At 33.2% G+C, this 21,541-nt stretch overlaps 1 protein-coding gene and 1 non-coding gene across 2 annotated transcripts; one reads left to right on the top strand and one right to left on the bottom strand.

Moving 5' to 3' along the window:
• Positions 1 to 5,302: 5,302 nt before the first annotated feature.
• LOC109795801 (uncharacterized) lies at positions 5,303 to 9,504 on the bottom strand. Its single transcript, XM_020355342.3, has 2 exons — positions 9,297 to 9,504; positions 5,303 to 8,093 (listed from the first exon to the last, which is right to left on the bottom strand). The coding sequence occupies exon 2, from the start codon at positions 7,927 to 7,929 to the stop codon at positions 5,584 to 5,586; it is 2,346 nt and encodes a 781-aa protein (XP_020210931.1). The 5' UTR covers positions 7,930 to 8,093; positions 9,297 to 9,504; the 3' UTR covers positions 5,303 to 5,583.
• Positions 9,505 to 16,205: 6,701 nt separating this feature from the next.
• On the top strand, positions 16,206 to 16,279 carry TRNAR-UCG (transfer RNA arginine (anticodon UCG)). The gene has a single exon. It is a non-coding gene; the product is annotated as a tRNA-Arg (tRNA).
• The last annotated feature ends 5,262 nt before the right edge of the window (positions 16,280 to 21,541 follow it).

The following is a 21,541-nucleotide window of genomic DNA, read 5'->3' as shown; positions in this document are numbered from 1 at the left end:
TATTTATTATAAGCGATTATAAATTAACTATCTACATGATGACAGTTTAAATATGCACACAGAAAGCAGTAAAAGGAAGGATTTAAGAAGAAACCTCTTGAAGCGTGCTTTTATATATTGAGTAAAACTGGGAAGCTTTTTGGCGTTCCCTCGCTCTACAAGCTCGCTCGCTCCTTCCTAAAAACTTTTGACTATGGAAATCCGGAGGATTTCCCTTCGACTAGGTTCGAATCTCCAAGCTAAGTGCTCAGAATTCCAGAACTTCGTCGGATCGACTCCCAGAGAGATTTCTAGGGCAGAACACTGCTCAAAAACCCCAGAATACTCAAGGAGGGAGTCAAAACTGAGTGAAAAAGTGTGTATTGACGTCAAATGACGCCATATTTATAGGAAATAGGAGCAATACGGGCGCTGGGGTCAATACGGCCCGTATTGAGAATTTGTTCTTCAATACGGCCGTATTGAACTCAATACGGCCGTATTGAAGTTCACAAATCTTCAATACGGCCGTATTGAGTCCAGTACGGCCGTATTGAAGTTCAAAACTTCAATACAGGCCGTACTGGTCCCCAAGCAGCCCGTATTGGTCCCAATTCCTCCTATTTTCTATTTTTAGCTATCCTAAGACCTCTTAGACCTATAGAGAACCCTCCTTGGGCCTTCTGGAAGTCCTTCTGGCTGATCCTTCTTCAGTCTTCGAGAGTCTTCAAGCTTTATTTCCGACCCGGACAATTTTAGGGGTCTACATTTGGTATAAGTTATTTATACATCTTTCACATTTTTATTTGTGAGAAAGTTATTAGAAACTAAAAATATTTAATAAATAATCTTATAAGATATTATTTAGTTTAGTCATAATATTTTTACAAAATTTAATAAATAAATTTGTATAATTAATAAGTTTGACTAATTAAAATAAAAATATTTGATGAATAAAATTATTGTCTCAACTTTTAATATTTTTCATACAATAAATATGAACATATATTTGAGATGTCACACTTTTTATAAAATTAAAACTAAAAACAAAAAATAAAGTTTTGCATTTCAAAGGTCATACAACAAAAGTTTTCTTACATCAAATAACTAAAAGTAATAAAAGATACATAAAAGGTCTAAAACACATACTAATACCTAAATCATGATGTCACATCTTATTCGAGTAAGACAAACACAAAAGCATAAGTATTGAGTTCCAAACCTTGACCCTAGCATCAATTTCCAATTGAATCTCATCCCGCAAATGACATTAAGTGTAACGACATGTTAGAATCCCTACACTAAATGGTACAACTATTAACAACGAAAAGAAAATTTAACTTAAGATCATATACTTATAAATAATAGAATGTGTTATATCACACACATATAAGGATGAAACAACTACACAAATATGTGTAATATACATACAATAATCCTATAAATGTAAATATACAATTGTGAGTCAAACAACTATAACTATCTATACAAATCTACCACATAAATCTACCACCAATATAGTCATAAAAAAATCTAGCTCTAACTCCACTATATGGCTTCCACTATGACATCTCAGTTCTATCCCTATCTTATTCTCATATAATGTATGATCATCACAGTTCAAATCACAAAAAAACATGCAAAGTTAGAGTAAAAAAAGAAACAATATATATATATATATACACACACACACACAACACAGGAACATCACATCATCATCTCATCTTTGACAACATAGCAATGGAGCATCACAATATACAACACAGTCAACTCAACACAATATATATTCAACACAACAACTATATGCGTCGTCACACATTATAACTAGGAGATCTCTTACAATATAGGGTGAGCAATTTAAGTGACTTGATCCTATCGAACCAATCAATACAAATGATATTTTTTGGCTTGCTAGATCAACAACAAATTTGGATATCAATCCATAACACAGACATAATTTCTCAGATATCGTCACTTAAACTAGGAAAGTCTAGTTCTATAGTTAGGAATAGTATAGTAGGGTATAAGCATATTACAACCTTGACATGCATTACCAAGTCACATATGGAGTTAGTCCACTAATTATTCACAAGGAACCACACAACATTTCTAGTAATCAATTAAGGATGATAGCCTTCGACTTCATACCTTACTCTACATCAACTAAGGAGTTGGATGAAACTCAATACAGTTCTTCACTTCAAGGGTCAACTCCCTAAGAAGGGTTTTCAACAAATTTGGTTCTCAAAGTACCACAACATAATATCCTCGCAATGTGATTTGCAACTTTTGAAAATATCTCCTTCAATCCTAGGTGGTCATCATAGCTCAACAACACAACAACTTTTTACACAACAAAGAAATCAACATGCAACTCCACATCTCATAACTCAATCATCATTACTCATATTCAACTTCTTACTCATCATACATCTTAACAACACATCAACATTATGCATATAAAATCCCTACACAACTACACAACATATTGCTTGACTTAAATTTTAACTAGCAACTCACAAAATAATGACCAACATATAACTTATCAACATTCAACATATAAAGTTCCTTATCATACAACATCTCTATAACTTATTCATCATCGTTTAACCATAAAACAACTCAAACAACAAGCTTTTAACATACAACTTATTCATCAAGCAACCAACCAACTCAATTAGAAAATAAATTTATTTTACTAAGTCTCAATGCTCAGCACAAAATCTCATGTTAAGCCTCGACCTTTCAGAGGGACATCTCAGCTCCTACGCTCAACATGAAACTCATGCTTAACGCAAAATCTCATGCTAAGTCTCAAACTTTCAGAGGCATTCCCCAATTCTCACATTCAGCGTGAAACTCACGTTTTTCAACATCAATGAAGAACATCCTAAATCTCCAATTTCTTTCAACTTATGCAATAAGCTATACCTACAACCTCAAACCTTCCAATTTTCACGGCACACAACTCAAAAATCAAAGGAAAAGCAACATGCATCAACCACAACTCAAAGAAATCATCAACATTTTAACCTTTCATCAAGAACATCAAAACTTCAATTTCATCATGCAACCCACTTTGAATTCATCCCTAGAGTTACAAATTTTAGAAATTCTACCAACATTAAGTTCTGAAATCATTCAACGGCCCAACATTTCAACTAAAATATAAGATTCCAACCTTCCTTACCTCGGAACGGAGTGAAATTGGGGAAGAACTCCAAACTACTCCGAGGTGGAATAAGAGAAGGAAAAAGAAATGGACTCCGAGCTCCAATAACCTGAGCTTTGCACCTCCACCACGAGATTCTCAACTCCAAATTGCTTTGAATCACCACTAGTTACAAAGTCTCATAGAAGAGGAAAACAAAGTCTACGATTATGAATCTTCTCTTAAAAATTTGAGAAGAAGAAAGAGAAGTGTTTAGCCCCTTAAAGTTTCTCTCCCTCCTAAGTTATATCTTACATTAAGCCCAAATACAAACAAAATACACAAAGAGAGGGGGTGACAACAATATGCATAACAAAGCATATAAGGATAAAATAGCACATTGTAGAATAATCACATAAAAAAAAAAAAAAAACATGTCATGCAACGCTCTCATATTATAATACAATTATGCATGCATATAATTAATGCTAATTCAAAAATACATCTCAATTGCTCGAAATCTCATACAAAATTTTTTATCATCACTAAATTAATTTTATTATTTAAAAAATAACACATCAAATGACATTATAAACTCTTTATTAATTATCTTAAGAAAACTATACATAAAATATCATCGAAAGCTCTTATTATTATTCAAGCATTCAGGCCGCAACTTGTGTAAATTAAAGTATTAACAATCTTATAAAATCTAATCAATACAATGCATTTGTGCATGAATACACCAGTGCTTGGTTTGGATCTTGAGAAATTAGCAGGACAAATTAGCCGAAAAGTAGTGTTCTTTAACATCTGAGTTGGTATGGAAAATAGCAAAGAAATAAATCATATCGTAATTTGTGCATAATTTTCTCATCCCATGAGCCTATAGTAAGTGGAAGAGTAAGAAAAATAATAATTTACATATCCCAGTTATATGAAATGACCTTTTTCAATAATATAATTTTTAAAATATAAAAATGAAACAATATACATGCCATTATACACAGAGTAAACATTCATAAATAAGTCCTTAAATGATATATATGCCAATCTAAAAAAAAATGGTAAGCGCCTTTATATTAGTTATTGAAATTAATAAAAAAATTAAATAAGTTTTTAAATTTTTATCTATTGTCATTTTATTTCTTAATTATATATTAATAATATTATTTTAATCATATATTTTAAATTTTAGATTAATCTGATTTTGAATTTCTATTTTTATGGACTTATCTGATATTTTTTTAGTTTTAGGATAAAATATAATAACATCTTCCAATTAAAATAAAATGACTATTTCCAATTCATGATCAGAAAAACCTTCCTGATCTGATTCACATGTGAAAAGTAATTCCAAAGCTAAATGCTTGGTGATGAGAAACACATTCATGACAATACATAAGATAATTTACCATCAAACAAATAAAGTAACTCCCTTGTACTTGCATGTGTACAAATTTGCTTTGTTCCTTATAAATCATCAAACATTATGCATCACTGCAATGTTTTATCTGTTTATGGACTCAAGTTATACAAACTTTTGTAACATAATTGATTGAGTTCCATAATCTATATAAATTCTTAAATTAGTATCTACAATTTAACAAATTTTAATAGCCACTAATAAATGAGAACTTACTTGAAAGATTTTGAAATATAAAAGCTTATAAATATTTTAACCATTGAGAGTCATTGAGAATAAGAGAAACAATATGTATAGAATAATTTAATGGTGATGCATGAAGAATAATTTAACCATGTAGTTATATAACAAAAAGTCCTTATCTCAAGCTTGCTCTCTCTATCTTAACAACTTCATAACAGGCTAGTGCTAAGAGGAGATTACATTGGCAGCTTCCTAAAAAGAAAGAACTTTTAGTTGTAAGTTTTAAGTTTAAGGGAGTCTTAATATCTACTGTTTTTTCAATTAAAAAAATGAATATATTACTAGTGTTGAAAAGGTCTAAGACTTGTTCTAATTTGTTAGAGAAACTGAATTCATGAGGAACTTGAAAATTATATATGTTTTAATGCATGTGGTGTAAGAAGAAAAAAATGCAGCTTATGGTGTACAATTTGAACTTCTGTATAGCTATGGCCAAAACAGGATTTTTTTTTAAAAAAAAATGAAGCCGAAAAATAGAGATATACGTTTCCGGTGGAAAGAGGTAAACTGAATGATGCTGAATTTTATTGGCTTGCAGAAACTAGTAACTGGCGCACATTGGCATTTCAGAAAGTTTCATAGATACAACTGAAATAAGTCCTGAGGGCAACTTCAACACTAAATGCAAAACTGTAACCCCGCCAATATACAGCAAAAACAACAAAAGATGTTCTAAGTTTTGTTGAATTGGTGATTGTAAGCTATAGCTATAGTTTTGTTGACTATTTAAATCTGCTATCTCTAGCTAAATAATGGAACACAGAATCTCTTCCAGTCATTAACATTACTTTCCACTTCCCAGCTCTTTCTTTTTCCCTAGACGTCTCCGCTTATATACAAACAAAATCTCAGGCTTTCTTCTCTTCTCTCCCATTCCTTCATCAGAACCTTCTCCCTTATCAACCAAACCATCCTCCCCGGAATTCTCTTTCTGCTTCAATTCATCTTCCACCGGCTTTTCAGTTGGCATAACAATTTCTTGCTCCAGATCTTCGGCAAACACCTGAAGAAGTTCCATGGGTGTAGCAGCAGGATCAAGCTCCAAGCAACCTTTAGGAGCATTGTGACCCTCTTCACCAGTAAGCAAGTAAGAAGGTACCTGGTGTGAGAAACGAAACATCTCCACCTTTGAAATGTTCCTGACTTTTCTTGGATCGACATTCTGGCGAAAGACAGTCTTGAAACCAGCAACCTTGACAAGTGGGGCAACATTCACACCTTGGTCTTCAATGTAGTCTTCAAGCACCTCTACCATGTCATATTTCTGTATGATTTCATCATCAGTGAATTCAGTCCAGTCAAGGGACCAGTTTCGATACAGAGCCCATACGTCGCCTTTCTTTGGATATATATGGACAACTCCCCTTGAACCTTTTGTCCACTTAACCCTGTGTGAGAAGGAATTAAGAGTGCTATAGGATACACGCTTTCCTATTCTGAAATCTCCGCTGGTCTTGGGAAAGCCAGAACTGATCCACTTTATAGGGGCCAATTCATCATTGCTTTTGGCATTCAGCCAGCTGATCCTCATGTTGAAAGGGTTCTTCGAGATTACTTCATGAATTAAGCAATAATAGCGTGGCATGCCATCATCATTATCATAAGCAGCCCACACCTGGTTCTCGCCAAAAGCATTTTCAATGCGGTCTCCATCAAAATCATGGAAATCTGGGTCTGGAACATTCATTGAGAGAGAACCAGGCAGCTCTGGCTCTGGATCAGCAGAGAAACACTTCTTGCTGACAGTCTCAGAATCAACAAATTCTTGAGGACCAGGTTTTACACCAGTTATTGCCCTTTCTTTGCCCTTCTTCTCTTTGATGTCTGTGTCAGTTTTCTTTGACTTGTCTAAATTCTTTGATGCAGAAGAAGCACTCCATTCATCAAGCTTTTTAAGAATCTCCTTCCGTGCCTTTTCCACCAATATGCTCCTTAGTTGAAGCTGTGATACGTCCCTAACACCATTGCGTTTGTAATTTCCGGCAGCATTAACCCTTCCTGTATCAAAACTATTCTTTTGAGACCCAAATCCATTAGCCAAGTTTATTCCTTCATTTTGAGAGGCTGCTTTGTTTTCCAAATCCCTACCATCACTTCTGACTTTATGTTCATCAATGGGCCTTATTATCCTTGGCCTTTCTCCTTTCACAAAAGAATTTGAACCAAAACTACAGAACTGAAAAGCTGAACCAGCACCAGTTCTCTCAGCAGTATGAGTTTTCCCAAAATGGACATCATCCCTCAAGACAGGTGTTGAATCTTCACGCCTTCTCTTCAAATTCTCAGATGACATCCTAAAAACACCAGGAGCTTCTGCAACACAAGAAGCTGATGTCGGTACACGGGAAATATTGTCAGGCATAGAGAAAGGACCTGACCCAAGGGATGAATTGACAGCAGACGTTGGTGTCCTTCCTGAAACATGATTGCTTTCCATTCTGGTACAGTTGAAGTTATGTTGCTTCATCTGAGAAATTCTTGAAGTGGATGTAATATTTCTGTGTCCAGGTGGAGGCAATGTCTCAGAAGCCACAAATGGCTTATGACAGCAGGTACAGACAAGATTGCAGTTAATATAAACATTATGGTACTCAAACTTTGTCTGGCAGAAAGTGCACACAGTCCAAAATGTGGATTTCAACATCACAGGATTGAAGACATTATTATTATATACACCATTCTGACTAGCTGGTACAGAAGGAATACCACCATGATTTCCACGATATATACCCAATGAATTGTACTTTTGGTCATAGGAGATTCTCTTGGCCTTATCAGATAAATAACTCCAAGCCTGTGAGATAAGGTTAAATGCCCCATCTGCACCTACGGATTTATTTTTATCAGGGTGCAGAGTAAGAGCCAGTTTCCTATATCGTCTTCGAATTGTTTCCTCATTAGCCAAGGGTTGCACACCAAGGATCCTGTACCAATCAAATTCTCCATCAACTTTTTTTTCAGCAGAGATATACACCTCAATAGTTGTTAGCAATTGAGCAAGGCCATCAAGTTTGGGATATAACTGTAGAGCCTTCATTGCAAGCCTTCTTGCCCCATCAAAATCCTTCTGTAAAAGCATCTTCCCTGCAAGTTCTTTAGCCCTTGAGGCGTCATCTTTATTACATTCCATGTTAGCTAGTATCTTTCTGCAAATGGCCACTAATTACTCTACTTTATACAGCAGAGTGATACCAACAAGAAGTGAGGACCTGACAATAATCATTTACACCCAGAACCGACAGCTCCACGTGCACAATAAAGATGCTTCCTTCAATTACAGAAGCCCAATAAACCCTATAAATAGTCCAAAATGATACAACTACGTTAGCAACAAAGGAAAGAAAAAACAAAGTGATGACGGCGTACATAAATCTTAACCAATTAACAGAAATAATGATTAATGGATAACAAAACTCTGTCCAATGCTTATTTATATCCATTAACTCCCAACATTTTACCTAAACAATCAGGTGACTACAAATTCAATGTCTGTATTTTTTCCAAAATAAGCATAACAATATCATAATATTAGATTTCTAATACATTTTCACATTCTCAGTCCCTTGCAACCTTCCCCAACCACAACCCAGGGAACATGTTCCAAACCTTGCAGACTCTGTAAAAGGAAATTGCAAATGAGAATTTCAATAATATAGCAACAAAACAAAGCATGCTTCTTCATATCTCTTAAAAGTAAATTCATGCTCATGCAGCTCTTCAAATGAACAACTTCAATAAATCCACAATCAACAACAAAAGAGGAAAATTAAAAACTAAATTCAAAATTTAAGAATCTGTTTGATTCTCTTCTCACTTCTTGGTTTTAAAAACTGTGTCCTAAAACAATTCCACACTAATCAACAATCATTTTCTCATCTAAAATCCATTCTGTTTTAAAAATTGCTTCCAAAGCAAGTGTTTCAAAAACCCAAAAAGCGAAACAATTGGGAGATGTTTTCTCATCTCCTTTTTCAATTTTCATCTTGTTAAACCTCTCCCTCAATTCCACACCCTCCACCAGCTGCCTAAGCAACCTTTTGCAATTGAATTTTGAAAACCAAAAACAGATTCTGAAAATAAAAATCAAGCACACCCCAAGACTCTCACCAAAAAAGGGGCAAATCACCGCGCATGCAGTCCTTCAAATAAACAAACAAGAACCACATAAAACGAACAACAAAAACACACACAAAAATAAAAATCAAATTTTTAAGACTTATAATCATGTAAAACTCAAGGTTTCAAAGTTTCCACGGCAATGCGGTTCCAACAGACCACATTGGTATTTCCGCTTGGGTTACAAAAAAACACAGACATAATCAAATGAATAAAAACCGACCACGAAACACAAAATCCCTTAAATCTTTTTCCATTCAATAGAATCAACAACTACCGGAGCAGATATCAAGAATCGAAAACCGAAACGCAATCCAGAACGCAAAACCACATTGATTCAGATAAAGAGAAAGCAAAGGGAGAATCAGGAAAAGGCCTCACCTGAAGCAGACACGCGAATGAAGCGTAGCGGGAAATTGAGTTGAGAAAAGCTCTCTGTGTTTGTTTTCTGAATGATTCGGAAAACGGTGGCTGAGTTAAGAGAATTGGGCTCCGATCAGAGTTTCAAAGCTTACTCTGTGTGCGGTGCATGTTAAGGCCATCATGGTGAGAGGTTTTTATACCGTTTCTCATTCACCTCTCAAATTTTTTAAATAAAGCTAATTATTCATGTTTATATGTATATATATATAAATAAATAAATAAATAAAAAGCCAGTTAAAAAATAGCACAGGAAGGATAAAAATCTTATAATGATTTAATTATGATAATGCAAGTGCTATCTTAACAAAACATGGTAATTTTTTCCATGACGTTTTCTTTTATAATTACTTGATCAATCCAAAGAAGTAATTTTATTAACTTTTTTGACATACTGTACATGACTATTAAAATATTAAAATCCTTTGAACAATTACCATGTGTGTATGGTTAGATATTTATCAAGTTTTGTTTGCGAAAAGTCGTTTTGTTCTGTGAAACGAGGTTCAATATAGTATAGTAATTTTTCCTGATTGAATTTCTTATATATGATAAGGTCAATTAGAGATATTTCTATATTTTAAAAGATACGATAAATTAATGCTTTTATCTAGTAGATAATAGATTAGCTTTATTTGTTAATTTTCTTTTTCCTTTTATTTCACCACATTATACAAGTATTAGGAGTGTGCCCCCTATGCTTTGGATTAGTACCATTGAAGGTGCATCTTTCAGTGGAAAATAAATGGTGCAGTATATTCAGTTAATCTTCATCCTGGTACTGTTGTTTGATGGAGTTTGTTTATCTAACTCTTTTAGATTGCAACTAACTCTAGTTAATCCAGTTGAGATGGCAGTTTTCAAAAATTGAGGGTAAAATATGTTTACAAATGATCATAAACTGGTTTTACAGTCATGCATATTGATACTTCCTTATTAGACTATTTGCGCACAATTATAGATATGCACACGTACTAAAGTACCTTCTGTAGATGATTGGATTCCGAGGATTTTGTTGAATACAATTCAACTCAAATTAGTGTTATAGGATTTTCTTCCATTGTTGGAGGCTACCTGATATGCCAAGAATTTGACAAAAAATAATGCTGTTAATTTTCCTTGATGGGATTTTGAGGCATTCTTCATCGATTCCATGCAGTCAAATTCACAGTAAATGCTCAGTATGCATGATAAAAGATGAAAATTTATGAATAAGCAATTATAATGCTTATTATGAAAATCCAAAGCGCCTTTCTTATAATGCTTGTTCTAAACTACCTGACAGAATTCCTCAGACCATAAAATGTGAAAAAGTTTTAGTACACATCAAACTAGATAGTGATGATGATCCTGTCCACAAACAAAAGACCCTTGAACATTGTGACTCGTATTTTCTTAAGTGGTTTGCCAGCATTCCCATTTCATGAGTTTTTATAGATCACAATGAAAAGCTAGAAACCTGATTATGTCCTATTAACCAGCATGTTCTTAATATGTCTTCTAATCATTACCTGGGACTTGACATGATCCATTATCAAATAATTTGAAACTTAGCAGTAATCCTTGACTTTTTCTTTGTTATCAATTCTCACAATAATTTTATAAATAAGGTGAAAATAAAGAGATTCTCGACATGCATATGTACACGCACACATAAAGCAGATGAATTGTGAGACCTCTTTTCTACTAGTAGAACCTTGAAACCAACACTTTTTATAAAGTAGAGCATAAACCCTTGGAGTTTTATTGACAATAATCAAACACTCCACGATGTAGCGTCCTAAGAATATTCTCATAGGTAGGGAATAGCTTATAGAACATTTTAAAAAACAGAATTCTTCAAGCCAATTAACTAAAACTGAAGCTGGAATACTTGTTCAGTAACCCTATTACTGAACTCCAATCTATTTTTCTTATAGTAACATGCAACACAAACCAGAGTAAGTAAAACATATATAAGAGGACTTTCTACAAGAATTTCATATATACTTATTTTATCATTTTATGCCTAAATTAGTTGACAACTTATGATGGTCTTGAAGATACAATCACTGAAGTTGCAAACGCAGATCATGACTAAACTACTTATAGTTGCCAAACTCAGTGTTAGTGAGACAAATATAACCTATAACAAGTCTTCACACTTTGGTTTCCATTAAGGAGAAATACATGTCTGTATTTCACTGACTTCAGCTAATTGAATAAATTTATCTGGCTCGCAATTCACCTTTGTCTTATGAACGCTGGAAGTGTCTATTTCAAGAGGCCATTTATCAGCAGCCTATTCAATTAGTAATTCCAATTCCAAATGCATAATAAAATGCTATGATTTTGGAATTATTTTTGGCATATGGAGGAGCTCACAATCATCTTTGGAAAAAATAAACAACATATTTCAATGGTCTTGGAAAAGTAAGAAGCCATTAATATTTACTTATCTATTCTTAGAGGAAGTCTAACTATATTTAGGGAGTCAGGAAAATAGTTAGGGCATTCAGGTCCAAAGAAAAGTGAACAAGTATGAGTGATCACTTGTAGTAATGAGTGTAACTTGTGAGTAAATGTTTTCACCATTCTTATTAACTCTTTTAAGTGGTTTATTTGAGTTCTTATTAGATGATAGCTGATACACTACTTGGGATGAGATTTTCAAGTTTAGACAACTTATAATCTTGGATTCTTGATTGAATTAACGAACAGAAAAAAAAGGTGTTGAACTATGTATCTTCTGTCTTCATACTCTTCTATTATTTCATATGATGTATCTCGAGTGTTCTCTTCAATTTTTGGTGTGTGTGAGTCTTCCCAACAAAAATATATTTTGGGCCTTAAAAATGTTAAGTCAAGTTGTTCTTACAACATACAAAGCATTCTTTAAAGTTTATTTTATCATGCCATTCATTTTGTTTCATATATATTTCTTTCTCTTCTCTTTTTACCTCTCAATGTTATAAAAAGCTGTAAAAATATTAAGCAAGAATAGAATTTCTCAAATGCTAATCAATCTTATATAACGTTTCTTTACAAAATGTCTGTTACATGAAAGTTGTCTTTTGTGCCATCTTCTATGCATTACACTCCGGTTTCCATGCATGTGAACTTGTTTTTCTTGTCATAGGCTATGTATTTTCATTCAACAAACGTAGATGCCATGTCTTTAACCAAATTCATCAGTTTTTTTCTTCCAAATAGCATTACCCTCCAGAACAAGGAAGTTCTCGTACACACATAATAAGTTGGCCATTATTGAGTAAATTACATTATTGCCACCAATAGAAGAGTAAAAAGACTATATTTATTTAAAAAGGAAAATAATACATGTGTGTATCATGCTATTGATCAGTACACAAACAGATTTGAGAGTTATTTACTGAGGTGTCATGCATGTGGCACAGTACAGACAAAGTCCAGCACTACTTATTTACGTGTGATTGAACACTTGTCTGTAACGCAAAAGAACGCTTCAAATATGTAAAAAAATAGAAGTTACAACTAATAGCTTTTGTCTTATACAGAAAATCATGTCATATAACAACTAAAAACGTAATTAACTAGCTGTCAGTCAGAGAGAGTAAATGATGCTTAAGAATATCAAAGTCCAGGTCTTTCAGAAAAACGCCCCCAGGAAAAACTTACTGTTATATAATAACGTGTATATATATATATATATATATATATTGAGTTCAGTTATACTAAAAAAGGGAGGCAAATGAGGGAGAGAAAGCAAAACAAAAGTGAAATACTGAAGAAAAGTAGTGGGAAGATGCATGAACTAATGTAGTTAGAAGTTACACCGCGACAGTTTTTTTTTTTTTTTTTTTTTTTTTTTTTTTTTTTAAATATAAATTATGTATATATATTGACGATGAAGTGGCGATAATGTTCACATCAAACATAACGTGGTATTTCAGTAGTGATTTGCCGACTAATATTGACGGATGATGTAACACATTACTATCAATAACGTGACATTGATATGATAAAGTAATATAGGATTTATTTTTAAAAATAATAATAAAATGGCCTTAATTATTGAAAATTTATTATTTAAATTATTAATTAAATTAATTAATAAGGTGTGACATGATCAGTATTTTAAAAGACTAATTTTTAAATTACATTAGTTTCAAAAAAACACATTATATAAGTCAGTTACTTTTTTTAATTATGTTTTAACAATATATTATATATAATATTATTGTTTGACACTACAAGAAAATTGACATATAGTGATATAATACGTGCTATTAAAAACTACTTTTACCCACACAATAAATATAATATATGTTGGTATATTGTTAAAAAGTGTAGGTATAGAGTATAGACTATACGTGACACACAAAATATGTTGTTAAATCTTATTCAAAAACAACACTAAATTTATATGTAGTTATATGTCAAATAAGTATATACCTACATATATTATACATATAGTTCACTATATGGAATATTTTTTGTAGTGTGAGTTAATTTTTTTTTCAACTAATCTTAATCTAGTTTAACATCAATAAATAAAAAATTTATTTAATAAAGAAATGTTCTTTAAGTAAATTAATTATATTATTATTATTTAATATTTTATACAATAAATATAAATATAAAAAATTGTAAAAAAAAATAAATAATAAAATAAATAATATAATATTAGTATATATTATTTAGTATATTTTGTATAATAAATAATATAAGATCTATAATATTAAAAATAATATAACATTATTGGTGTATTAAAAACATTAAAAAAAACATAGTTAAAAAATAAATGAAAGATAAAAAAAATGATTTTATGTTGATATTTATTATTGTATGAAACATTAAATAATATATTATATAATTAATTTATTAAAAAATTTATCATTTTATTGAATAAAATTATTATTTAATAATTTTAAACATGATTAACATTAAATAAGGAATTTAGAAAAATAGCTAACTCAAATAGTAATGTTATATATAATATAGTGTGCAGGGTATGATTGAAAAAATTAAGTAGATTTGTTGTTTCAATAGTGACTTTTATAGTGAAAGTTGTGGATTCTAGTCCTCATAAGGTTATTATTATTTTTTTATTTTTAAAATAAATTTTATATTACAATTTGCATAAAGAACACAAATTGTATAATAGGAAGACCAAAAGTATAATTTAGTAAATGAATAAAAAATGAATAAAAAGGTATAATTTACATTGATGAAAAATAAAAATAAAAATTACATGAAAAAAAAGTGACATTTTTATAAGCATAGACAAATATATAAGCCTTAAATATAATGTATAAATGTAATTTAAATTAATATAAATTAAATAACAAAAAAATATTTTAATAATTGTTTTTTCTTTTTTTATTTGTTTAACACTATAAATTCCCTTATACATTACATAAATATTTCAAACTTTATCACTCACTACCCAACATTCCTTCCCGTTTTTTACATGCACATACCTTACAAAATAATGATAATAATAATAATACACATTCTAGGTCTTAATAATGGTTACCCCTAGCCTTTCTTGGGTTGTCTTACTTCCAACATTAAGAGTGATGATATTTAATCCCAGGTTGACAACAAATTTACTTATGATTGTATCATGTGGTTATTTTATTATTTTGTTTGAGGTATATTTGCTTATTAAAACTTATTTACAATTATATTTTGTACTTATTTTATTATTATCAATAGATTTGTTATTAATAAATTTATTCGTGATTATATTGTGGACTTATTTTAATGTTATTGATAGAAGTATATATTTCATTGAATATTTGAAATATCTGATTTATTGCTACTTTTATAATTTTTTTAATAGATTAGTGAATTAATCCAACCTAACTCGCACTCATTAAGGGTCAGGTTCAATTAGGATTTTCAAGCTAATGAAAAAATTAATCCAATTTAACTTGCAACCCACCATGAATTAGATTGGATTAGTCCATTTGACACTCCTAATTTTGTAAAATTAATGATTTTCACCTTACAAGTCGCACAATTTTATAATGTTGAGATAAATCCTAAATTAAAATTTCATGATAATCTATTAATTATCTACCATATTATCTCTAGTGCTAACCAACTTTCACTTACTTTTATAACATATATAATGAGACTGTGGGAATGCATGGTTTTATTATTATTAAAATTTATTTTATATTAATTTTATTAATGTAATACATCACATTTAAGACATACATTTATTTTTGCTTACAAATATATCAATTTTTTTAGTACATGTGTTTTTATTCATTTTCATATTTGTAAATTATTTTTTTATTTATTTTTTTTTCTTGTAAAAAATATATTTTTAATTATTCTACTCTATTATAGACTTGACATATAATGACACGACACTATATTAATATTGATATTAATTATGTGACATTATGTTAATATGAAACATGATGTCATCATTATAAAACATTTATCTTATAAGAATGATTTTGAAAAAAAAAATATTGACAAAATTTTTTAAAGAATGTGAAATTAATATCATGTTTATGTTATATATATATATATATATATATATTCACAAAGCTAGAAAAAAATTAACAATATTAAAATTCTAATTTATCTTACAAGAGAGACTTATTTAATATTTTTTTTCTAATTACGAAAGTGCATTAACCATTAAATTATCATTAATTTACGTTTTATCCTAGTTAAAACAATGAATTAGTATCTTCAACAACAATTGAATGCTTGTTATTCTTTTTTTCTTTTATTGGTTAAACTAAGAATAATGATAAGTTAATTTTGGATAACTTAATTCATTTACTCTAATGAATTAACATGTTAAATATTGTAATGAGGCCACCTAAATAAAATATAAAATTTAATTGTATTAATATAAAATATGGGGATCTGATTGTCATCCAAGACCGCATAGCGCAGTGGATTAGCGCGTCTGACTTCGGATCAGAAGGTCGTGGGTTCGACTCCCACTGTGGTCGCGTTTTATATTAATTATTTCTTTTTAGTATATAGTCTTTTATATCTGTTCATAATTTTTACTTGCGATCTGGAAATGTAATTATAATTTTTTATCAGCAAGGAATTATATATAGCTTTTTTTTTTGGCACAGAATTAAATAAATACCTGACGGAAATTATTGGATATTTAATCTTTTTATAAATATTTTTATTTTTTGTGAGACTAAATTGAAACATTTTGATTTGCATATATAATTTTCAGAACACAATAAATATATTTCATTATTCTAAATTTTTTGTGAGACCAAATTGAAACGTTTTGATTTGCATACATAATTTTTTTATATAATATTTTGATTTGCATATATATTTTCCGAGCACAAAAAGAAATAGGAACTTGTAATACTAAAAGTAGTTATTAAAAACTATTTTCATGTTTGTGTGGAAAAGGAAGAATTTTGGTGAACAAGCTTGTCGTGGCTATCACTGTTTGTAGTATTGGAACCATGTAAAGGGGTCACATTCAGATACATTATAGAAAGGTGAGATTTTTACGGTAGCTTAAGAATAGATCTCAACTTTCCAACAGACAAATACAAACCAAGTTAATAGGAAGAGCACACTCCACACCCCACCAAAATATAAAGAGAACTCTTTGATTCTCACGGAGATGCAAAGGAAATGAAAACACTGAATATACTTCTATCTTACACTGGCTCTTTCCTTTTGAAAAACGGAGGACATGGGTGATTATTACAAATATACTAATGAATAAAAGTTTGTACCCCATCTCATTCCAAACAATAAGAAGCACAAGGAAATACCCACATGAGAATGTGATGAAAAATAGTGCTTTGATTGAAATATTTATCCCCAAGAAAGAGAGAGAGAGGAAGAAGGAGAAAAGTTGGCTTTGAATAATGGTTAGGTTTTTGGTTTCATTTATGGAGGAAAAGATAGAAAAGAGTGTTAGGATCCCTCCTTAATTGGAGAGGTTCTAGAAAATTCTAGAGCTTTCTAGAGAAGTATAGAATTTTCTAGAACATTCTAGAGAATCCTAGAGAATTGTAGAATTCTCTAGAAGTTTGTGGAATAGTGTGGAATCCTCTGGAACATTCTAGAGATGTGTGGAGCCTTCCGGAACCTTATGGAAGAGTATAGAAGGATATAGAAGGGAGTAGAGATTCCTGGAATGTGTGGAACATTCTAGAGAACCAATCTCAACCCTTGATCCCCACCATTCATTCTGAAGGTGGAGTAGTATAAATAGGGGTAGGAGGCTTCATTCCTATCCAATCCAAGCCAAGAGTGAATCCACTTCTTAGAGTGAGAAAGTGAGAAAGCCTCTTTGTGAGAGAAGAGAGATAGTCTCAAGTTTTGAGTGTGCCACCATAGAGTGAGTCAATTTTGTAATTACATTCTTGTAATCCTACTATTCTTTTGCATAGTGGAAGAATCTCCATATTGGAGAATTTAACTCGTGTGCTCCCATTACTACCTTTAATTTCTAAGTGCCTATCTTAACTTCACGAAGCGGGAAAGTCCGAGTTTTCCCAACAGTGGTATCAAGAGCCAGGTTCATCAAAGCTGTCATTAGCTCGTGCAGTTCAAGATGGAGGACAACGTTGCTCATGATGGAGACATGTTCAAGCTTACTGCCAATAATTATTCATATTGGAAGCCAATGATGGAGGATCATTTATACTGCAAGGATTTGCATGAGCCCATCATCTATAAAGAGAAGGTGGAAGGCAAGAGCGATGCTCAATGGGAGCTATTGAATCGAAAGGCCGTTGCTATGATCCGTAAGTACATCGACAAATCTCTCTTTGAGCATGTTTCTACATACACAAATGCTTATGAATTATGGGCAAAGCTTGAGTCCATGATTCAAAAGAAAACACCTCGTAACAAAGCCAATTTAGTTCGTCGATTGGTGAAGTTGGAGTATAAGGATGGTCATAGTATGATTGAGCACTTGAATAACTTCAAGGGGCTTGTAAATCAATTAACCAAAATTGAGATGAAGATTGATGATGAGTTGCAAGCCCTTTTACTCCTTAGTTCCTTACCGGAAAGTTGGGATACGCTAGTAGTTACACTTAGTAACTCTGCTCCTGAAGGAAAGCTCACTATGGATGCTGTTAGTGATAGCCTTCTTGGAGAAGAATCGAGGAGAATGGAACGAGGTGAGTCTATCCATCCCGAGGCTAATATCATTGAAAACCGGGGAAAGAATGAGACTCGTGGACGTAGTAAGAGCCGAGATCAGTATCAATCTCGAGGTAGATCCAAATCACGCTCGAAGATTACATGTTATTACTGTGGAAGAATGGGTCATAGGAAAATGGAGTGTCGGTCTTTCAAGAGAGATCAGAAGGCAGGTACTGTCAAGCCAGACCAAGTCATCCCAATGAAGAAGCAAGAAGAAAAGACTACCACTGCCGTAGCATCTAAAGAAGATATGTTATATATCATTAGAGAAGGTAACATCCTAAACATTGCTTATGATGATAGCTCTTGGATTGTGGATTCTGGTGCTTCCTTCCATGTTACTCCTCATGGAAGTTTCTTCTCATCCTACCAAAGTGGTGACTTTGGTACCGTTCAAATGGGAAATCAAGATAGAAGCAAGATCGTCGGGATAGGAGACATCATCCTGACAACGAGCACCGGATGTAGGCTAGTCTTGAAAGATGTGAGGCATGTCCCGGCCATGCGCCTCAATCTTATCTCTGCTGGAAAGTTAGATGATGCTGGTCTGATGAATTACTTTGGTGAAGGAAAGTGGAAGCTCACCAAAGGTAGTCTAGTTATGGCTCGAGGAAAGAAAGAAGGATCCTTGTACGTAATGCAAGCTAAGCTTTGCAAAGGAGAGGTAAATATAACCACTGATGACATAGAGGTTTGGCATAAACGACTTGGGCACATCAGTGAGAAGGGTCTTCACATACTCGCTCGTAAGCAACTCCTCTCTAATGTGAAAGGTAAATCACTTGATCCTTGTGCTCACTGTTTAGCTGGAAAACAACATAGAGTTGCATTTCAAAGATCTTCTCCGCCCGTAAAGAGAAAGAACATTCTCGACCTTGTACACACTGATGTGTGCTCAATGTCTGAGAAATCCATTGGGGGTGCACTGTACTTTGTGACCTTCATTGACGATCATTCAAGGAAGGTGTGGTTGCATTTGCTAAAATCAAAGGATCAAGTACTTGATGCCTTCAAGGAATTCCACGCTCTGGTAGAACGTGAGACTGGACGAAAGATCAAGTGTCTACGATCTGACAATGGAGGTGAATATAGAGGCCCATTTGAAACCTATTGCAAGAAACATGGCATTAGGTTAGAGAAGACTCCACCCAAGACACCGCAATTAAATGGGCTAGCTGAGAGAATGAATAGAACAATCGAAGAAAGAGTTCGCTGTGTGCTCTCTCATGCTAAGTTACCCAAGTTATTTTGGGGAGAAGCTATAATGGCTGTAGTTGACATTGTCAACCTCACACCATCAGTCCCTTTGGGTGGTGCCATCCCAGACGAAGTTTGGACGGGCAAAAGGGCATCATACAATCATCTCAAAGTGTTCGGGTGCAGGGCATTTGTTCATATCCCCAAAGATGAGCGAGCAAAGCTTGATGCAAAGACGAAGGAGTGCATCTATCTCCGCTCACCCAAGGATGAATTCGGCTATCGGCTATGGGATCCAATAAATAAGAAGGTGGTCCGTAGTAGAGACGTTGTATTCTTCGAAGACCAAACAATCGAAGACATTAAAAACTCAGAGAAGCCAAGATTGAGAAGTAATAAGAGTACCGAACTCACTCCAGTTCAACATGAGAATAATGAGACACATCAAGACAATGATCCTGAAGAAGATGAGCCTGTGTTAGAGCAAAGCAACCAGGAGACTCATGATGAACCAGCTCAGGAAGATCCTCAATCTAGTTTTCTACCAGCACCAGAGCCGAGGCGTTCCTCAAGGGAAAGAAGACCATCCACTTGGTATAACACTGAGGAGTATGTTATGCTCACTGATGAGGGGGAGCCTCAAAGCTATAAAGAAGCAATCAAGGATATCCATAAAGAAGAGTGGAGGAAAGCCATGCAAGAAGAAATGCAATCCTTGCATGAGAATCACACTTATGAACTCGTAGAGCTGCCAAAGGGGAGAAGAGCCTTAAAGAACAAGTGGGTGTACCGGATCAAAACCGAAGATAACAACACAAAGCCTCGTTATAAAGCTCGGTTGGTCGTTAAAGGATTCGGTCAAGAAAAAGGTATTGACTTTGAAGAAATATTCTCACCCGTGGTAAAGATGTCATCCATTCGAGTTATCCTTGGCATAGCAGCAACTCAAGATTTAGAGATTGAACAACTCGATGTCAAGACGGCGTTCCTTCATGGTGACCTAGAGGAAGAGATCTACATGGAGCAGCCCGAAGGATTCAAAGTTCCGAGCAAAGAAAATTTGGTGTGTCGCCTCACGAAGAGTTTATATGGCCTTAAGCAAGCACCTAGGCAATGGTACAAGAAGTTTGAATCCTTCATGGCAGAACATGAATTCAAAAAGACAGAAAGCGATCATTGTGTCTTCATAAAGAGGTATGCAAGAGGCGACTTCCTCATACTTCTACTCTATGTTGATGATATGTTGATTATTGGACAAGATCGCATAAAGATAGCTGCTTTGAAGAAAGATCTAAGCAAGAGTTTTGCCATGAAAGATTTGGGACCGGCCAAACAAATCCTTGGGATGAGAATAACTCGTGATAGATCAAAGAGACTGTTGTGGCTATCCCAAGAGAGATACATAGAGAAAGTGTTGGAACAATTTAACATGGACAAATGTAAGCCAGTTAACACACCACTTGCTGGACACTTCAGGTTGAGTTCGAAGCAAAGTCCCACAAGTGAGAGAGAAATGGAGGAGATGAAGAAGATTCCATATTCATCTGTAGTAGGCAGTCTCATGTATGCGATGATATGCACAAGACCAGATATCGCCTATGCAGTTGGAGTCGTCAGCCGCTTCTTAGCCAACCCCGGGAATGAACATTGGCTAGCGGTCAAATGGATCCTCCGATACTTACGTGGAACTTCCAAAAGATGCTTATGCTTTGGAAAAGGGAAACCTGTGTTAGAGGGATACACAGATGCAGACTTGGCTGGTGATATTGATTCAAGGAAATCAACATCTGGATACCTAACTACATTGCAGCTACTGAAGCTTGCAAAGAGATGCTGTGGATGAAGAACATGCTTCTTGAGTTGGGAGTAAA

Source organism: Cajanus cajan, chromosome 6, assembly GCF_000230855.2.
Source record: "Cajanus cajan strain Asha chromosome 6, NIPB_CcT2T_4, whole genome shotgun sequence".
Classification (NCBI taxonomy): domain Eukaryota; kingdom Viridiplantae; phylum Streptophyta; class Magnoliopsida; order Fabales; family Fabaceae; genus Cajanus; species Cajanus cajan.
This window is presented reverse-complemented; position numbering and strand designations above follow the sequence as displayed.

Excerpts from the sequence above, each read along its gene's own strand:
- LOC109795801 (XM_020355342.3), bottom strand. The coding sequence starts at position 7,929 with ATGGAATGTAATAAAGATGACGCCTCAAGGGCTAAAGAACTTGCAGGG.